The 18,876-nt window shown below is 37.3% G+C and overlaps 1 protein-coding gene across 5 annotated transcripts in view; it reads right to left on the minus strand.

Annotated features, from left to right (window-relative positions):
* Window positions 1-18,876, minus strand: part of RBMS1 (RNA binding motif single stranded interacting protein 1) — a 142,439-nt gene that overhangs the window by 13,313 nt on the left and 110,250 nt on the right. For 3 of the 5 annotated variants that reach the window (XM_012574921.5, XM_030278378.4, XM_072932134.1), the window contains exons 5-7: window positions 12,693-12,850; window positions 9,486-9,565; window positions 734-849 (exon numbers count right to left, since the gene is read on the minus strand). In XM_012574921.5, coding sequence (XP_012430375.1) covers window positions 734-849; window positions 9,486-9,565; window positions 12,693-12,850 — 354 coding nt within the window. The remainder of the gene's footprint in view (window positions 1-733; window positions 850-9,485; window positions 9,566-12,692; window positions 12,851-18,876) is intronic. The other 2 variants (XM_002196717.7, XM_072932135.1) reach the window with 1 other exon arrangement.

The raw sequence follows: 18,876 nt of genomic DNA on the forward strand, positions 1-18,876 counted from the left end.
GGTTATTTGACAGAAGTAATTATACAGTGAAGAGAATCAGCAATATTGTTTGTGAATACAAGTTTCCATGTTCTCATTATGAGGAACAAAATGCAATCAATTAAACACCTGGCTAAAAGTACATGTGTGTTGAGATTCAGGGCATGCAGATGATTATGTTAGGGTGTTACCTACAATATATGACCTGCAAGATTGAAATGGGAATGCAGTTTTTCAGAAGACACATTTGAATTTTCCTATGTAATATAAATGAGGTGTCTAGGCTTGCTAGCCACAGTATGTCTATGAAATTATCTTGAACATTAAAGATTAAAACAAGTGTTGAATAAAAATAATAATGCTGCATGGCACTAGCATACCATTTTAATGTTGTGAAACTGATGTGCATTTTAGTGTTGCATAAATCAAAGGATTATTTACTGCATGCAAGCAGTTATGTTTCTGGTAGTTTAATAATATGAGAAAGCTGAAGTTTATATTATGACCAAGTTGAAGGAGATTTTATTGTTCACTTTAATGAGATAGGACTCAGCGTTTCACATTTTGCCTTTTCTCCTCAGAAGAAAGACACAGTTAAGTTTTAGGTTTTTTTATAGAGACACAAGCTGTCAGGTAAAAGTTGCTTGCACATTTTTAATATGCCAAAGACCCAAGCCAAGAAGTCTCAATGCCTATCATTTTTATGAGTATTCATTATTGCACACCCACACTAAAGCTTGAAGGGAGGACTTACAAGTCTCACCTCGCCTTCTCTGTGCCATGCTCTTCCATTCTGTATGTATTTATTCTGATTCTGCCTCTTCTTCTGTCCTCCATCAGCAAACTTGCACAACAAAGGTTCTGCAGGAACTGAGAAGAAAGAAGAAAAATTAGTTGAAGTAGCATTGACACACAGGTGTTCAACTGTCCAAATGAGGTATGGTTTTAAGTTATATTCCAAATATGACACTCAAATAACACAGAGCTCTACTACAGCATCAACAACCGTTCAGCATAACACAAAGACAGCTGCCACACACAAAGAGAGCATCTGGAATGCCTTATCTATTTGATTTTAAACTACTGCTGTAAAACCTGGTGGAAGGAAACATGGTCTGTATATCCTGAGTGTGTGTCTCTTGGTCTGGGTTCAACAAGAATCTGAATTCTGAGCTTTGTCTCTTTGGAAGTATATCTAAGGAGGATGGAGAAAAAATCTGGCCAACGGACTGTAACACATTCTTCCCACCCCTTGCAGGTTTCAGGAACGTCCCAAAACTTACAAGTGTTTTACTCATCCAGAAGAGGCCCCTTTATGTCCTGAGGCCTTGCACCAAGAAAATGCCACAATTGTCCATTCCCATTTTATCTCTGCTCTATAAAGAACACCCAATGCAAACAGAAATTCTTCAAGATTGTACTTTGGGATTTTTTGCATACTGCATACTGATGAAACAGCATCACCATACTTTATTATTTTTCTTGTTATTGTTATTATTATTTTTTCTAATACAATCCTGCCAATGACCTCAATTTTTAATGTCAGAATTGAAGCAATGAAAAGGTTTGCAGAGCATTCTTTCTTTCCCTGTTCTTAGCTTCACATTTCCAAGTATCTATGGCTGAAGCACAGCTCTGCTGCATCACACCACACCCTCCATAATCACAGGGTGGAAGCACTGTTATGACTTGGATAGTCAACGCTTCTCTGCCAGTTAATTCCTGACACATGAGCTGTCTAAGCTTTACCATGACACTCCTCCAGTCACTCTCTGTTTGGAAACATCTTCATGAGACATGGCTGGACCTGAAAACATACAAGTTTCCCAATGCAGAGTAAACACATGGGGTGGGAAGGCCACCTGCAAAAAAACAACCCCAAGAAAAATTTTCAACAAAATCTATTAATATAACCATGGTGAGTGTTGATGTCTCTTCACCCTGTCTGCTTTGCAAAAGATGATTGGTACTGAAAACCTCAGGGATGCGTAACCTCGCAAAGAGCTTGACTTTTAAAACTTTGGCACAAAAAAAGCTTTAATGGCCCCGTCATCCCTGGCTTTGCATGTCACACCTAAAACACTAGCTCTGTTTCTACTGGAAAAATATCCACTTCCTGCATGACACATCTTTTGACAGCCTTTTCTATAAAAAAAAAAGGGAGACAGTGTGTGGTTCCCTGTCTCATCTCCTGCACTGACCACACACATCAGAGACCTGGACCTCTCCTACCTGGGTGATGTTATGGAGTGTCAGACTATAACATTAAACATGACAACTGAAAAAATTTAAAATGTATTATCCTTCAGAGAATGGCAATTAAAACCCTATAATCATAAAATAAACCAGGAAAATGTTAGGTTAATGACACCGGAAAAATATAGGAGACCTATGGATGATGGATTAAATGAACAAGGAAATAACAGAAACCCTAAAGTAGGAGACAAACCGGAAAATATTGTCTTCAAAACCTGGTATTTCTGAGGGGATTTCTGACATTACCAAAACTGAGTTTTGCTTTGGTGTGTTCTATTATGTGAAGCAACTTCTGTATATTTGGAGCAAAAAGGTACTATATATCAATATGGTGATGGAGGATTTCCTGTTGATTTATAAAAGCTATATCAAATAACCTTGGTCAAAGCACACAGCAATTTAGTCCACATACAGTTCTGCTGAAATAAGAGGAGGCAATCTCAGAATATGTTAGCCAATATGGACAAATTTATCATATTCCGGTCTGAAATAATTTTGATTGGTTTTAAACAGTGTGGAAAACAAAAACCCACTGGACACTGAGAGAGGAGGCCAAATACTTAAGTTAACTGCCTTATATGAAAAAAGCTCTTCCCAAAGTTGAATATCTGTATCTACTTTTACATTATTTCAAAAAATCTATTTTTGTGAAGAGCATATGTGTCTTCCAAAATATACACTATAAAATATTGGATGAAAAATCAAAATTTCATTTCAAAATTCAATTTATCTGACATGAGAACAGTACAGAAAGACATCAGAAAAATGTTTCTGGCCCTGTCATTCTGTATTATAGCAGTCACAGGTAGTAAATGCTTTATTAAAATCTGCATTATGGTTTCATTAAAAAACTGTACAATTAATTATAAAAAACTTTTCAGAAAGCATAATTTGTGCTTGCATTTTCCATCATTGTCTCAACATAAAGATCTTTTCATAAAGAAAATAGAAAAACCAGAGTAAATCTGTCCATCTGTTTGAATAAAATGTTCCTAAAAATCTATTTTAAGAATAAATATGAATTTTTTGTCAGTAGATTAAACATCTTCTGCACATTGTAAAAATTCTCTGACAAATTTAAACAGGAATAAAAAATGGAGTAAGAATTATACACATGTACTGGATTTTGCATATATAATATCCTAAACCTGCATCAATGAAGAAACCCACCCATTTAAAGAGCTATTTGTGTTCTACCAGAAGTTAGTGCTCCATCTTACTGATCACAGCTCCAGCCATGGGAACTCTTGCTTCTCTGACCTCCCACCTTCCCTTACTCTTCCCTGCACCCATCAAATGCTGGGAATGCTCCAACTCACACTGAAATTACTCCATGCAGACCATCTACTTAATACCAGCACTTCTGTGCTGTACACAAAGGTTGTACAGCATTTGCCTTGCCTGATTCTGCATCAAGATCTGAATGCTGACAGTGGGGACAGCTCCAGTGGAAAGCCCAACTGCAATTTTTGGCTGCTCTTCCATGCACGTGACCTGAATAATACCGTGTTCATTCCTGCAACAGCACAAACACTGATGGGAACTGGAGGGAGGCTCACCAGAAGCAGATAAACCTTATTGGGTTTATCTTGACCTACTGATCTCCCTCCCACCAAAGAATGAACACAGACCTTACTCTCTCCAAAATTAAATCTGAACCTTATTTCTTTAGCTTACTTTTTCTCATAGTTTTCATGAATATGCAACGCATTCTCTCTCTTGTGTATAAGCTCATGCATATGACAGATACATATTTGAACAAAAAGCTCTCACAAGTCCTACAGACCAGTTAAGCAATCTTTTGTAGTACAGGAAGGAAGGGAGAGTCATTTTTATTGTTTAATTGCTGGGAACTATGCAGGCCCAGTGATGAAGCAGACCATTAATCATTCAGTGACTTGCCTGTATGTGCAAGACAAAGGCGCAGTACAAATATTCAGAGTTGCATTCACAGAGGAGAGGTACCTGATGTAAAAGGCTCCAGCTTACAGCAGAGTTAAGCTTTTGCAGCTAGGACACCACGTTTCACACGCTCACTCTTCTGACACCCAGTGCAAACCAGCACTGCCAATGGCTTGCAGCTGCAGCTACTGAGGGGATCTGCAACCACAACCTTTCCTGGCCTTCAACATCAGGTCAGGGCTTTAGAACTTGGGTGTGGAAAGTGCTGACCATCTCTTCCTGCCCTGAATCACTCTCCTCTAGGGCTAATGTTTTTACAAAAGAGAGATGTGAATGCAGTATTAGTCCAGAGAGTAAATTCTTCCTTGTTGTAGACACTTTGCACACATCTGTACATTAGAATTCAGTTTGTCTTTGCTCAGTGTCTATCCAAATTTATACCAGGTGATACTGTAAATGTAAGAACAAAACTGATGTTCTTTGTTGGACCTTGAGTTTACTTACACCCTTGACTTCATATGGCTAATTTTATCAACTTTTCAATAAACCCTAATTTCAGTTATTGAAAAATACAACAAAATAGTTTAAAAATACTGTTCCTTTCATCAGTTTTCAATTAAACTGCAACTTTAAGAAACTCTCCTTGCTTATTTTCTAGTGCAAAGCATATGGGACTTAATGAATTCTGACATTAAAACATCACTTTAATGATAGAGCAAGCCTGTACAGCTAGAAACTTTTGCCAAAGGCTTTGGGAATTAAAAAAGAAATTGTGCAACCCAGATCAGGGTAGCTTTACATGTTTAAAGAGAAATTAAATATTATACTCTTCACCATCCTAGTCTTCACTTAAACACAATGCACAGGATTACATTGCTTTAATAATTTATACAAGGTTTAATAATTTGTCACAGAAGGATATTTTGAGTGGTTTTAAGAAGAATTTTTCTCTTCTAATCGTATGTTGCTTCTTAAAACTAAGCAGCAATTGCAAATTATGGGAGTTAGAGCAGTAAAAGCCTCTATTTTGTGAAATTCACAGATTTCACAAAATATTCAGAGTTGATGATCCTTGTGGGTCCCTTCCAGGTCTAAATCTTAAGTGAATGGCCCATACAGGGATCAAACCTACATTGCTGGTACCTTAGCACCACGCTCTGACCAGCTAAACTAATCTCAAGGTCTTGATCAAAAGTAAAAAAAATTTGCTCCTCTGCCTTCAGTGTGACAACCAGGAGTAACATCAACACTGTTGGCCCTTGGTACCCTGTAGCAGTGGTTTTAGGCTGTGGTTCATGTGGTTTTTTCTAAAGGAACTGTGAATGATAATTGAAAGAAAAATTGTGTTTATGGTCAAGTTAAATTCACTAGAGATCTTCAGTGCTGGATACTCTGTAAAGGTAAGAAACTAGGAAACACTAGAATATGACTGACAGAAGACAGCTGCTTCAAGGCTCCATTTTCACTCCTCCCCACACTAGAAAGATGTCCAAGGCCTGATAATTTCAAACTGTAGTGTGTATCATTCCTGGTGGAACTCTTCCCAGTTTAGTCAAGAACACAGGCAGGAGCAGGGCTTTTACACACTCAATTTTCTCCCCTAAAAGAGAATCTGAGCAACCAGTATCTTTATCCTAAGTGGGAAGAGAGGGGTGGGTCATGGATAACTTTTGATTTTATGCATCATGACCACAACCAGCCATTCCTGGAGTAAAATTGGCATGGGCTGCTCAGCAAAAATACTCTTTACCTTACACTCATTAAGCCAAAATAATTTAAGCTCTTTTCCAGTAAAAGAAATATTAAATAATCCATAAAGTCTATGGAAAGGGCATGAAAATTCTGTAACTTTGAAACTTCTATATTTCTTCTTTTAAATGTAAGAGAGACAAATACACTCAGACTTACATATATTTTACATATTTTACAGCACAGCTGCTTTAGGTAATTTTTAATATAACTATTATCCTGTATCACCACACAGCTACATGCTACTGTGATTGGAAGGAGATGCCTTTTTAGGTTTTGCCCAGAAGATAATTTCTACAATCACTATGGATCCAACACAAGACTAAAAGCCAGTGAACATTGAGTATCATCTTTATAGGAGGAAGGCTAAGTATGCTCCTGCTCTGCTCTCACTGCTCATCTGCTGGCTCCTGGCTCTTGATACCAGTCTGGTCTGTTTCCTCCAATTCACGTCATACATTTCGCAGGAGAATAGAAAAGCTTTAAATATTACATTCTTCACTGAAAACAATACTTACTTAAGAAGGAGAGTGAAACTAAATGGAAAAGTTACTTTAAAATTATAACAATTATATATATAGTTATATATCATAGTTGAGAAGATAATTAAGTACAAAAATTAAAGTTCTGAGTTTGGTTTTTGGTGACAAAATGGAGAGGAAGTCATAGCCCATGAAACACAACCAACTAATACAATAACTTCCATTAAAAAAGGACAAAGCCCAACAACAAATGGTGAAACCAACACATCACTTCTAGGAGTTTCAGGATTATACCAACTTGTAGTGCATTTCAAACTGCTCTCTGAGCTAACCCTTCTTCTTTACTGAAGATAAACAAGGACACACTAAATACTGAATATATTTAATAAAGTTAAATAAAGCCTGAATAGCCAGTTATATCTGGGTTTAGCTTGCTTAGCATCATCAGTGCCCAGTCACTCACCTAACTCTGGAGTTGACAATTTTGACACCTGTTAACCCCTGGCCTTCCCAGATTCTTAGAGGTTTTATGCATTGTGTCTTCTCATGCTTCAGAGGCGGTTTCATTTATGCTTTCTGTAACTGTTTAACCCATTCTTCCATTTAAGCCCAAACTTAGTTAAAATAACAAAGCTGCATTATGAAAGCATGTTTTTGTTGAACAAATGTTCTTCCTCCCACACCTATTTCATTACAGGCCCACCTCTCCTACCCTCCTCATCCTGATAACAGTGTTTCTACAGCCAGCTCCCTTTGCTGATTTTAGCCAAGTTTCTAGGACACAATGTTTTAATTTAAACACAGATCCAGTTTTATGATTTTGTTTTGCATGTGTTTGAAGTTGATCCTTTATAATCCCAGTGGTCACTAATCTATTTCAAAACAGTTTCCTAATCTTTGCTTGTTCAAGAGCTTTTCTACTACCATCCAGTTTTCTCTCTGCAGGCAGTCCAAAATCACAGCTGCCTCATGACTCCACCCCACTTTCCTGGCAGACTGCAGTGAACTGTTATGCATAAACTGAATTCTCATATAAGGCTGCATTATTGGACAGGTGCTTGCTATGTGGTATGAACTCTGGGAAGAATTTGATCTCCATAAAAGCCTTTGCAAGGAGCAATGAAACTTCACAGCACCAGCAGAGAAACATAGAGCCGAGGCTGTGCCCTACACAACTAAAGTGAGGGCCTTTAAAAACCAAGGTTCTCACCACGCCATTATGCACCTGATTATTTGATTCATTTTCAGTATCATGGAAGATGAGTCCAATCTCACTTAACTGACTTTCAAACATTTGGAGGTATCTATTTCTGAGTGACTGAGCTAGACACCCTTTGTAACTGCAAGGACAGCCTCTGGAGGTGTGTTTTTCTTTACTTGCTCTAGACAGAGAGCCTGGACAACTGCTTTGCAAAGGAAGAATTAGAAGTTCAAGCCTATGAAGTGGATTGCATCTTGAGACCCCTGTGTAGTTTCCACATTCAATGGACAGTTCTCTGCAAATTCCTTGTCCCTAATTAATCACATTTTTATGTTAAATGCTTTCTTCAGACTCCAAAAATCATTCCTACAATTCCATGCAGCAACTTTTTATTCCGACCTAGTTGAACCTCATCATGTAAGGGTGCAAATCCAGCTTCAGCAAAGACCCACTGGAGACAGAACATGATTAGCAATGACGTGCTTGATGGCTCATTCATGTAAGGGTGCAAATCCAGCTTCAGCAAAGACCCACTGGAGACAGAACATGATTAGCAATGACGTGCTTGATGGCTCATTCATTGAGAACAGGAGAATGCAAGTGGAAATAAAAATTAACAAACTAAAAACCACTAATGGCAGCTACTGTTACAGTTCTTTAGTGTCATTACTGTCTGTTTACATAGTCTGTAACATTTTTACTAAATGTAACAAGGAAAAATTATATTAAGTAACAAATGTAACAAGGTGCTTAAATTTACCAAAGCTTTGTAACAAAGTTTTAACTAAATAATAATATCAGCAATTAATCCCTGTGGAAAGGGTCTGTGAAAGCAAGGTTAGGGAAGTCAAAATACTGCATTAGATTAGTTTTGCTGAAGGGAGTGGTTTCCTCTGCTCTGAAGCATTTTCCATCCTTACAGCAGCACAGACTGCCTCAAACTGGAGCAATCTTTCAGGGATGAGGCATGTTTGGAGTTTTACTAAACAAGCCACATTCTTGTCTGCCTGCCGAGAGCTACTTTCCTCCTCCTCAGTGACAGGGCCTGGCTGCACAGAACATTTCACCAGTGGGATAAAGGCAGCTTCAGCAACCACATCAACACTGTAATTTGTAAAATTCCCACTTGGGAATCTCAATAAAATGCCTACTGAAAGCTGTCTGGAATGTCAGGCATGTGTTCTTTACTTCTTTATTGTCCTCTTTACTTTCTATTTTACTCAGCATTGAATTTCCTCTCATTTTTCAGTATTCATGGAATATACATTTTGTCTCTTAGAAACAGTGCTGACAAAGCAGACAAACAGATGAGGAACTCGGTGTGACAAGAAAATTGTACTAAGCCTTCTCTGAATTCTGCCTTGCACAATATTTCTAGAAGCAGCATTCTATGCTGACCTCCTTCCATTTTCCTGAAGGACTTTAAAACCTGACTTGAGAGTTGCAGCTCCCCAGTGAATGATCATGCCAGGCATTGCTGCAGATTCCATTTCTCTTCAAAGCAATTTTTTCTTTGAAAATGCTTCCAAAAAATCATCAACAGATGACAAAACCAGCCCATTTTTGCCTCTGAAAAAAGCCCTGTCCATGGAAAAGCAGCCAAATTCTGTTCTGATAGATATTTGTTTCCTCACTTCAACTGGGATTACGTGGGATGTAAATTTGTACGTAGCTGGCAACTTAGTTGCTTGTTTCTCTGCTAGGAGAGAACACTACTAGATTCTTAGAAAAGGTTTACAACAGAAAAGTGATATACTGTGTTCCAAGCAAGCATTACAGCCATCCAAAAAGACATAGTTTAATTTTAATAAGCTTGCCTCTAAATGAGAAGCCAGATACAACAATCAGTGTAACAGGCTTCCACCATGTAAGCACTAACCCATTCATACATCTTGTAAGAAATATATGCAACATACCAGAAACTCCTGCTGGTGTCTTTATGAATTTTCCATTAAAATGAGCAATCACTGCTTCACATTTTTCTGTTGACTCCATCCTTTGAAAATAAAGAATAATTTACATAAATTAAACACTCAACCAGATTCCCATGTTGTGATTTTTTTCAAGCATATTTCTTGCTTTTTCTCAAATCACATTTCTTGCTTTTCCCCTCTTCACTGCTCTGGCTTGCTTTCCCATGTGTGAACAATGGAGAAGATGTTTTCTAAGAACATATAACTTCAGAAAGGTAAAGCCAAACTCAATTAACATTTTATGCACTCTGAGACCAAAGTCAGTGCCAAACTGAAAATAATACTCTTATTTACTCAGAAATTATACTGTAGCTGTCCAAGCTGCCTCAAGTACCTCTCTTGTCTTGAAAGAAGCAGAAGGACTGACTCACTATCATTCATAATTGAATCCTTAGTGCCCATGCTGCATGCAGCAAAGGTAAATGCCACTCTTAAGAGAGGATTCAGAGCTGTCTGTACAGTTTAAGGGTAATAAACTCAAATATAAACCTGCCTGACTACATGACCCAAACTGACTTGGCAGCTTTTAGTTTACACACATCATCTCCACTAAATGATGCACCTGGCTCTTATTTAATTGTCTCCAAGTTCCAAACAGGAGGCAATAGCAGCATAGCTGTGATGGCTACTGAGAATGTATCCAAAATCTTGAGCAGTTTGTGCACTCAAGTTGTCAGATCTAGACCCAGCAGGCTGGGCAGAGGGACGAGAGCCCCTGCTGGCCTGAGAGGGGCCTCACCTGCAGTGAGGATGTGCCAGCCCCGACTGTCACCTTGGACTCAGTCACACTGAATAACTCAGATGTGCAATTACAACAAAATATATTTCAAAAGAACTGATTTTGCAGCTGCCTGCAAGATGATGTTTGGTTAATGTCGAACAGATAATTTCTTTTTATTTGCTCATTAAGTTCTGTAATTCATATCCACAAATTAGGCCAATGGCCTCAGCAGCAAACAACCAAGTCTAAAAATTCCTAAGCATTCGCACCTTTTTAATTCTGATATCCTTTCTGCACAGGCTGACAAAATACAAGCATAGATAACAACCAATATCACCAAAAAGCCAGACTGAACAAGAAGTTTTCCTAATGATTCCAAAAATATCTCCTAGAGAATTTTCCGAAGTTCTGGATTATTGGATCTGCATCAAAGAAATCTAATTTTTTTTGTCTCACATGAAACAAACAATATAATTTAGTTTCAGACTCAAGTCTGGACTTGATAAAATACATTACTCCCGATTAACCTAATAAAAGTTTCCCAAAGGCAAGAAATTAAAATACTTATTTAATGTCTACAGGTTTCTTGGAAAATTTTAACTTTCATTAATTATCCAAGAATTTTCCAATACAAGAAAAATGTTCCCCTTGTAGAAGGAAAGAAGTTCTAATTAGATAGAGATGTAATACTTACCCTAGAACTTATGTATACTATATTTATGTATATAAATAAACACATAGAAAATAACTTCACTCATGTATATATAAAACACAAAATGCATAATGGAGAAACTATTGAGAAAGTACTTTAAAACTATTCTATTTTAATTTCTTCAATACAAGTGAGATTTTGGATACACACAAGTCTTTTTAACTTTTGCATATGATTTCAGAACACTTCCAGTTACATTAGAAAAAATATATCCTACCGTATTTCCTACCATACCACTAATTCAAGGTAGAGGTGATAAACAAGTTTAGGAAGAAGAGACTGAATTAATTCAAAATGCCAACTGAATTTTATAGTGGGCGTTAGTGGATTCTACCCTTCACAGTACCAAAAAGTGAAAGCTACATATAAAACACACATATATTAATGAAATTAAAATGCTCAGTTAATTTTATCCCAAAAATATTACAAACACTTGTTGATTTTTTAAAGGGGGCAAGAAGAAATTTTAGCAAAGCCCAAATTTGCTGGTTTTCCCCTTTTAAATAATGAATAGTGTTGTATTATTTCTAATTTTGGTCCTTTGTTATACCTTCTTGAAACTTGATAGTTTGACAAGCATATGAAGTGCGGGGGTCAGGAGGCCGGTGGGGGGAGAGATTAAAAAAAAAGAAAACTAAAAATCACAGTGCCATGAACTATCTCCCAGCCAACTCACAGGAAAAACAACCCCTAAAAATTTTGGCCACATCAGGAGATAAATTTGTTCAGTTCTTTTCTGTGCACTAATTTTTGATTCTGATATTTGTTCAAATACAGAACTATTGTAATACTGGCTGAACATCTGAATTACTGAAATTTAATTTCACAGATTTTATAACATATTTTGAGAATCCCAATTCTTTGCTTGAAGCATGCTTTTATTTTTGATAAAAGAACCCTTCAATTTAAAGCCTCAAAATTTTGATTGTTATACGAGGTTTAAAGTAGGACTTACATAAATAAAAGCATCACAGAATAAACTTTGATTAATAGATCTCATAAAAAATAACTACATTAACTAGAGAAAAAGTAGACTCATATGGACAGAATATTTAACAGCTATTTACTAATTTATGGAAAATATTTGTTCTTGTTCATTTGGGTGAGATATTTGACTTAGCACACAAATATTTTAAGATGAGATTTACTCTAAGTGAATAAAAATATTTTCTTTCCCAGCTGACATCATGTTAATGAGCCTGAAAATTCAAAGGGCTGATGTTCAAAGGGCAATGATGAGTTCATTTTCTCCAAGGAACTAATGAAGAAAAAAAAAAAAAAAAAAAAAAAAAAAAAGGTGTGGGGGTGGGGAAGAAGGTTCTTCCTTCTGGTCTGCTGCTTGGGATTCAAACTTCACAAGCCAGAAGTCAGGAGAAGTCTCTGTGAAGCATCATGTAACCCTTACTTACTGGCTCAGAGATAGAGGAGGAAGCAGAAGTACAGAAAAGAGAAGGAAGTGGTTTAGAGTGAATTCTTCCTCTAGATAATTGTCCAGTAAGAGCAACAAATTTAGATTTAGCTATCTAAGCAAGAAGAGACACAGCTCTACCAAAGGAAGAATTAACAAAACCCTGCTGGATAACTCCATTTCAATCTTCCTTCTCTTTACCAACTTTATAATTTTCAGGAATTTCTGCCTTTTCCACCTATTCTTTCTCGCCTTTTTAATCAAAACAAAGGAAAAAGGCTGCCAGCATGGCTAACAGCACCGAGGTACCTCGCAAAGCCCACGCCACGGCTTGTCCCACTTGAGTCCCGCAGTATCCTGGTGGAGATAACCTGCCCAAAGGGCTTCAGCATGTTCTCAAGCTCCTGCTCATCCATTGAAAGAGGCAGATTGGAAATGTACAAGTTAGTCGGGTCTTGTTCTTGTTGCTGAAAGAGAATTAAAACCAATTGTTATTGTCATTGCCACTGTCATTTTGAATTTAAAACCAACAATTGCATATGACTTCTGGTGCAGATTTTTACTTCTCAGGCCTTTTGTAAAGGCTGTTCTTTCCTAGTATTTGTGACCTCCATCTTCTGTCACTGCCTGTAGCATTCCTGAGAAAGTTCCCTTTCTCCTATTGCTGCTGACACCGACATTTTTAAGTAGAGATAAAGGTGAATAATTGACCAGTTTATAGCCCATGTTAAAACTCCATGTTTCAAATTTTTCTGAAAGGAAAAAAAAGTAAAAATTAGATAAAGGAAAGAAATTAGCAGGCAAGAGATGCAAGAGTGGTGGAAAGCATTAAGAAAGCCTGATGTAGATTAAGGAGAGAAAAGATTGGGATGACAAGCAGAAAATCATATGAGGAAAAAATGGATTTAAGAGTATGTACATTGCCATAATGATATCAAAATAACAGAGTGATACAGAACCAAGTGGGATACTGTCATTGCCTTCCACACATGAGCATTTTTGACTTTTCACCAAACTTTTACATTATACATTCAGACAATACAAAAGTCTTCCAAAAAAACTTCCTCTAGAAACAGACAAAATGAGAGAGGAGGTCAACAAGGAGATGAGCAATTAGGGAGGAGACAAATGCAGCCACATCTTTGCCATTCCCCTGATTTTAGGATACTCACTACTTTGTGTTATCTATGTATGTGCCATGAAATGACACCTCAAAGAAACCATTTTGTTGAAATTTATGATTTCCAGTGATTGTCTACAGATTTCTCAGCTGTGGCAAGGGAGCATCTCTTTCATGCTGGTGATCACTACCCATGCTCTGAACTGAAGCACACTCTTGATATACACAGATGGATGTGACATGGTCCTTAAAGTTGTGCAGAACTTCGATGTCACCACTGTTACCCTGGTACAAATTGAAGTCACTGCATGATGCCTACATTCAGTAGAACCTTTCTGGCATAAGCAGTGATATGACCTGAAATCAATTTTATTTATATACATACACAATTTTCATAGAACCACAGAATGGGTAAGGTTGGAAAGGACCATGTCTGGTCATCCTAGATCACATTGCAACAGGATTGTGTTCAGACAGTTCTTGGATATCTCCAGTGAGGGACCCTCCACAGTTTCTCTGGGCAATCTGTTCCAGTGCTCAGGCACTACAATTAAAAAGCTCATCCTCATTTGCAGGTGGAACTCTCTGTGCATCAGTTTCTGCCCATTGTCCCAACATATTTATTGGTCCCAACATATTTGAAGGCATAGTCCACAATGTATTTTCCTTCTGTACAAGAGCGCTGACTGGCTTGCAGGGAAGTTTGAATCAAACCAGACAACAAAAACAAAACCATACCAAAACTCAACACTTGCCTCTTGCCATTGAAGCATTTCTTATAGTGATTATATTGGATGGATGGAGATATCCTCTCATGCAAAATAGGCATCAGTTTGTCCTTAAGCCCCTTTTATCTTAATAATATCTCAGTACGTTTAGTAGCCTATTGCATAATTTTTTAACTCACCATCTTGTATATCACCTCTCAGTCTGGGTTAGTTTTTCTAGGAGAAGGCAAAAAAAAAAAAAAAAAAAAAAAAAAAAAACCCAACAAAAAAACCAAAACCAAAAAAAACTAATGAAAATTAAAAATGGGGAAGCAAATTCTAGGCTGAAAAATCTTTATTTATTTGCATTTTTACCCCGAGCCTCACATTCAGTTCCAAAAAGTTAATGTTCTGAAGTTTTCCAAAAATGTTTTTAAAGAAATTGGAAGACCTATAGGAGGGCAATGTTCTTCCATTTCATCCTCCTGATGTGCATGCCTCTGCCACTGGTATGACTGTAATTCCTAGCCACACCAAAATCCCACATACCTTACAAAACAATCTTTTCCAGCTCCCAGGTGTTGCCCCCTTATAGGCCCCTTTATGGTCCTTTACAAATGGCATTTGATTGACCTGTATTTTTCTTTTGTTACCTGATAGAGACATCTCTCTTCCAAAATAACACTGAATCTATACAGTACACAGACAAGTTTGGGGTTCAAATTATCTTAACATAGGATGTCTAAATTCTTTTTCATATTAGAAAACTCAACAGAAGGAGAAGACAAGAAAATGGATTCACTGTGAGGCCATAGCTGCCATTAATATTAATTACTGGGCAGCATTACAGTAGTTACATCTTCACATTCAGCTCAAATTTCCTCAGGCAGGAATGTGAGATGAAGAACAGCTTTCACAGGGTTAGAACTGGTTTGTTACTTAGATAGCATTAGGCAATTTTGTTTTGCACCTTGAGATGTGAAGGCTTAACTTCCTTCTTTAATGAGTTATATTAGCAAAAGCTTTAAAGAGGGTTTCAGGCATTGGCATTACAAAATTGCACTTGTAGCCATAGCAAGATTTTCTGAAATTCCAAATAGTATTTGAAAGGAATAGTTTTGAATATTTTACTTTTTATTATAGGCTGTAAAATATATTGCAGGCAAAAATTCTAAAACTCCCCTAAATAATCTAAAACAGTATATCAGCTAGAAAGTCAGACTATTTGCGTATTTTTATTTAATTTCCTAGCTGTTTTTTATTCTGGAATAACAGAAAGTAAAAAAGTATTCTCACAAAAAATTCTAACATTTGAAAAAATAAAAAAGGCCCCATTTTGTTCACAGTAGGAACAGTGTCATTTTCATGCAAAAAACAAAAGAACAAAAACCAACCAACCAAAAGACTACATTCAGAATCACCCAACAGAGAAAGAAATTCAGTCAAGTGCAGAAACTCAGAGAAACCTGTTCAGGTAAGTGGGCAGAGCTCACTCCCTATCTTTTGGCTCCTGTCACAGCCCAGGGCTCACCAGTCCCCCCATTATCCTGGCACTGTGTTCAGGATGAGACCATGAACTTTCTCTGCCAAAGGGGCACAAAGACCTGCTGCCATTCACTGCACATGCTGGGCACTAGATGCTTGTACTTATCCACCTACCAGAGAAAACTTCCTGCCATAAGATCATGTAACACTAGTGCTAGGGAAGGCAGTGCTGCACTTTGGAAGGAGATTAGCAACTTCTCCACTAACCCACATTACAAAGCTCTTGGGAAAAAAAGAGAAAAAGAAGTGCATCTAAGGAAATTGTTTTCTCTGAACAGAAAGCATTTTGTGATGGAAAAATTTTACTTGTGGCCCATGAAGCAATCTGGATTTTGCATTATTAATTATTAGGTTTTGGTGAGGTACATGCTGAATGGCTGACTGGAAACGACTTCTCTTTTCCTGACCCTATCTCCACATCAGTCTAGTTCAGCCTGAATACTCCCAGTGATTCAGTTACTTCTGATTTGATTCTTTGATGGAACACACAGACCACAGCAAACAAAGGGAAGTTTGGAGACACTTCTACACATGTCCATACCTAGAACTGGTGAAGATTGAAGGCAAATTAGGGAAACAAAAAGCAAAGAAGCTGCCAACAGATGAGGATGTCTTGCAAAAATCCTGGAATACAACTTGAAATTTCTTCCATCTGTAATTCTTCCAGCAAAATAGTTGAAATGCCAACAAACACATTCCACAGTGCATTAAGGTGGTATCTGCACTGCAGGTGCAAACCCACAGCTACCCTGGGGAACAGCAGCAGTTCAGCTATAAGGATAAATCACAGAACCAGAGAATATCTCCAGTTGGAAGGGACCCATAAAGATCACCAAGTCCAACTAGGTCAGGACAGATTAATTTAATCCACTTCTTCACTTTTCAAGAAAAGAAAGAGACTGCCACTGGTTCACAAAAGGGCTCACTTACCATACTCATTTGCAACCCCTACTACTGTTGGCATAGATGCAAAGCAAGACTGAACTTTTTCTAGAGTGTATTTGGAATTTTATATAGTTTGACAGTGGAAGACTTATACCAATTAATGTGCAAAACACTTCCTCTCTTCCTGTGAATAACTTATTTCACCAATACAGCTTCTGTCATGTCCAGAAGGCTATTAAACTTTGAAATAGATATTTGGGTACATTTTGGGAGATTGTAAGCAGCAAGTTAGCTCGTTCCCCTTGGAACACACTGGGTTTCCAAGCTGACTTCCAAATAGCAGCCACAACTAGGATTTGCCTTCCATCTCTGTGTTGTCTTACACAGAAGGCGCCGTACAAACAATGTTTGCCATGGCAAATGGTTACAGGTTAACAGTTAAAACTCAAAGTTAGGAGAAAGACAAACAATTTAATCCATCCCTCTCTCTCTCTGGCAAGCAGGAGTTTAATACTTTAAGTTTTGAGAATTTTTTCATTATCCAAGCCTGTCTCACCATTTCTTAATTCACAGTTAATACTATTCTATCTCAGAAGAGAAAAATAATTCCTTTGATACCTGAGTTTTTAATTCCCCTTCTGGAATTAAGGAAAAAAAAAGTGAAACCAACAAAAATACCTTCCAACATAACTCAGCTCAAACCCTGCCTATACACTGTAATTATTCTTAGGATTTAAAGTAGGTGTTCCTCTGCTTCAAATCCATGAAATTGTATAAGCCACTTTCCCCTTATATACCTTAAATCTCTTTAAATTATTTGAATTATTTTATGGAAATGATCAAAAAGATTTACTAAAGTCAGTGCCTAATTTTGGGCAGCAAGCCTCCATTAACATATAATCTATTGAATATTTTGTTTTCATTCTATACACTTTAGGAAAACTGCTTAATTTGAGTGTCTTCATATCTCATGCAGGATTTTCCTTAGTTAACAGAACCTTCAGCAGATCCTGAAAGATGCTGAAATTGTTCAGCATTTTCAGATTATGGGCAACGTCAGGGAATTTGTGGGCTACTCTAAGTATCCATATTATTGAGGAAACTAGCAAGTCTTTTTAGCAATGCAAGTCACCAAGTTTCTATCAGTCTTTTCTCTCCAAACACCTTCAGCTGTGTCTCCAGAAGTTCTCTACCAGAACATAACAATATAAAGATGGAGAACAGAGCTCCTGCAGAGTAACATGCTTCTTTTTCCCAAAGAGCTCCCAAAGATCACAAGATACAGCATTCCTTATAAAAATAACAGGAATGATCAACTGTTAGTATTTATTTCTGAAGAAAGAGGTGATCAGGATTCCTACATAATGTGAAGTGCTCTATGATCATCTGAAAGAAATTAACAAAAACCTCCCTGTGCGTGTGGAATTGTTCCTAAATTGCAAGAAAGAAACTTGGCAAAACGCAAGGACATCTGTTTTCTGTTGCTCTGTGTAAGGTCAGAGTGAACAGACAGCCATTCAGAAACATGTGACTAGGCACTGCTCACAGCAAGGAAGATCCTCTGCCTGATAGGGAAGGGATTAAATGCTTGTCTGCCTTCATATAGATACTACTTCAAAATTTACAATTGGCCAGTGTCTCACTGAAATATGTTTGTTTTAGCCACAGTTTTAATGCTGTCTGACCACAGACTGTTAACCACACAATTCAGGGAGAAATCACTACCATAATCTTCACTTGTTCTCCAAAACTGCATATGATTAATACACTAAACATTTAAATTTATTTTTACAGGCACATCTGTATTAAGAAGAAGAATTTAACTACAACAAGCATTGTGATCAATCTATCTCTTCGTAATACATTCCTTTATTTCTCAGTGATTTTGCCTTCCCTTTGCTAGAAGGGCAGGAAGGTGCTCCCTGAGAGCCCTGAATGAGCCCACCACAGCTCAAAAGAAGGCACCAGACGCTTGTCAGAACAAGCCACAGCACGACTTGGAAACTGACCTAAGACTTTTGTGGGCTGAAGCTCTTTACTCAAGGCAAGTGTTTGTTAACTGTCTATTTAGTGCACTTGCAGTTCCTGAAGTGATAGTCATGTGGCTCCCAGGTAAGCAAAATTTGGCTTACCTTCAATTTATTTTATAATGATTTTTAAGAATTTTTACGATTATTAGGAAAAAAATCTATTATATTTATCTAAAATCCGTTACAGTAAGATTTAATACTATTAC

Source organism: Taeniopygia guttata, chromosome 7 (assembly GCF_048771995.1).
Source record: "Taeniopygia guttata chromosome 7, bTaeGut7.mat, whole genome shotgun sequence".
Classification (NCBI taxonomy): Eukaryota; Metazoa; Chordata; class Aves; order Passeriformes; family Estrildidae; genus Taeniopygia; species Taeniopygia guttata.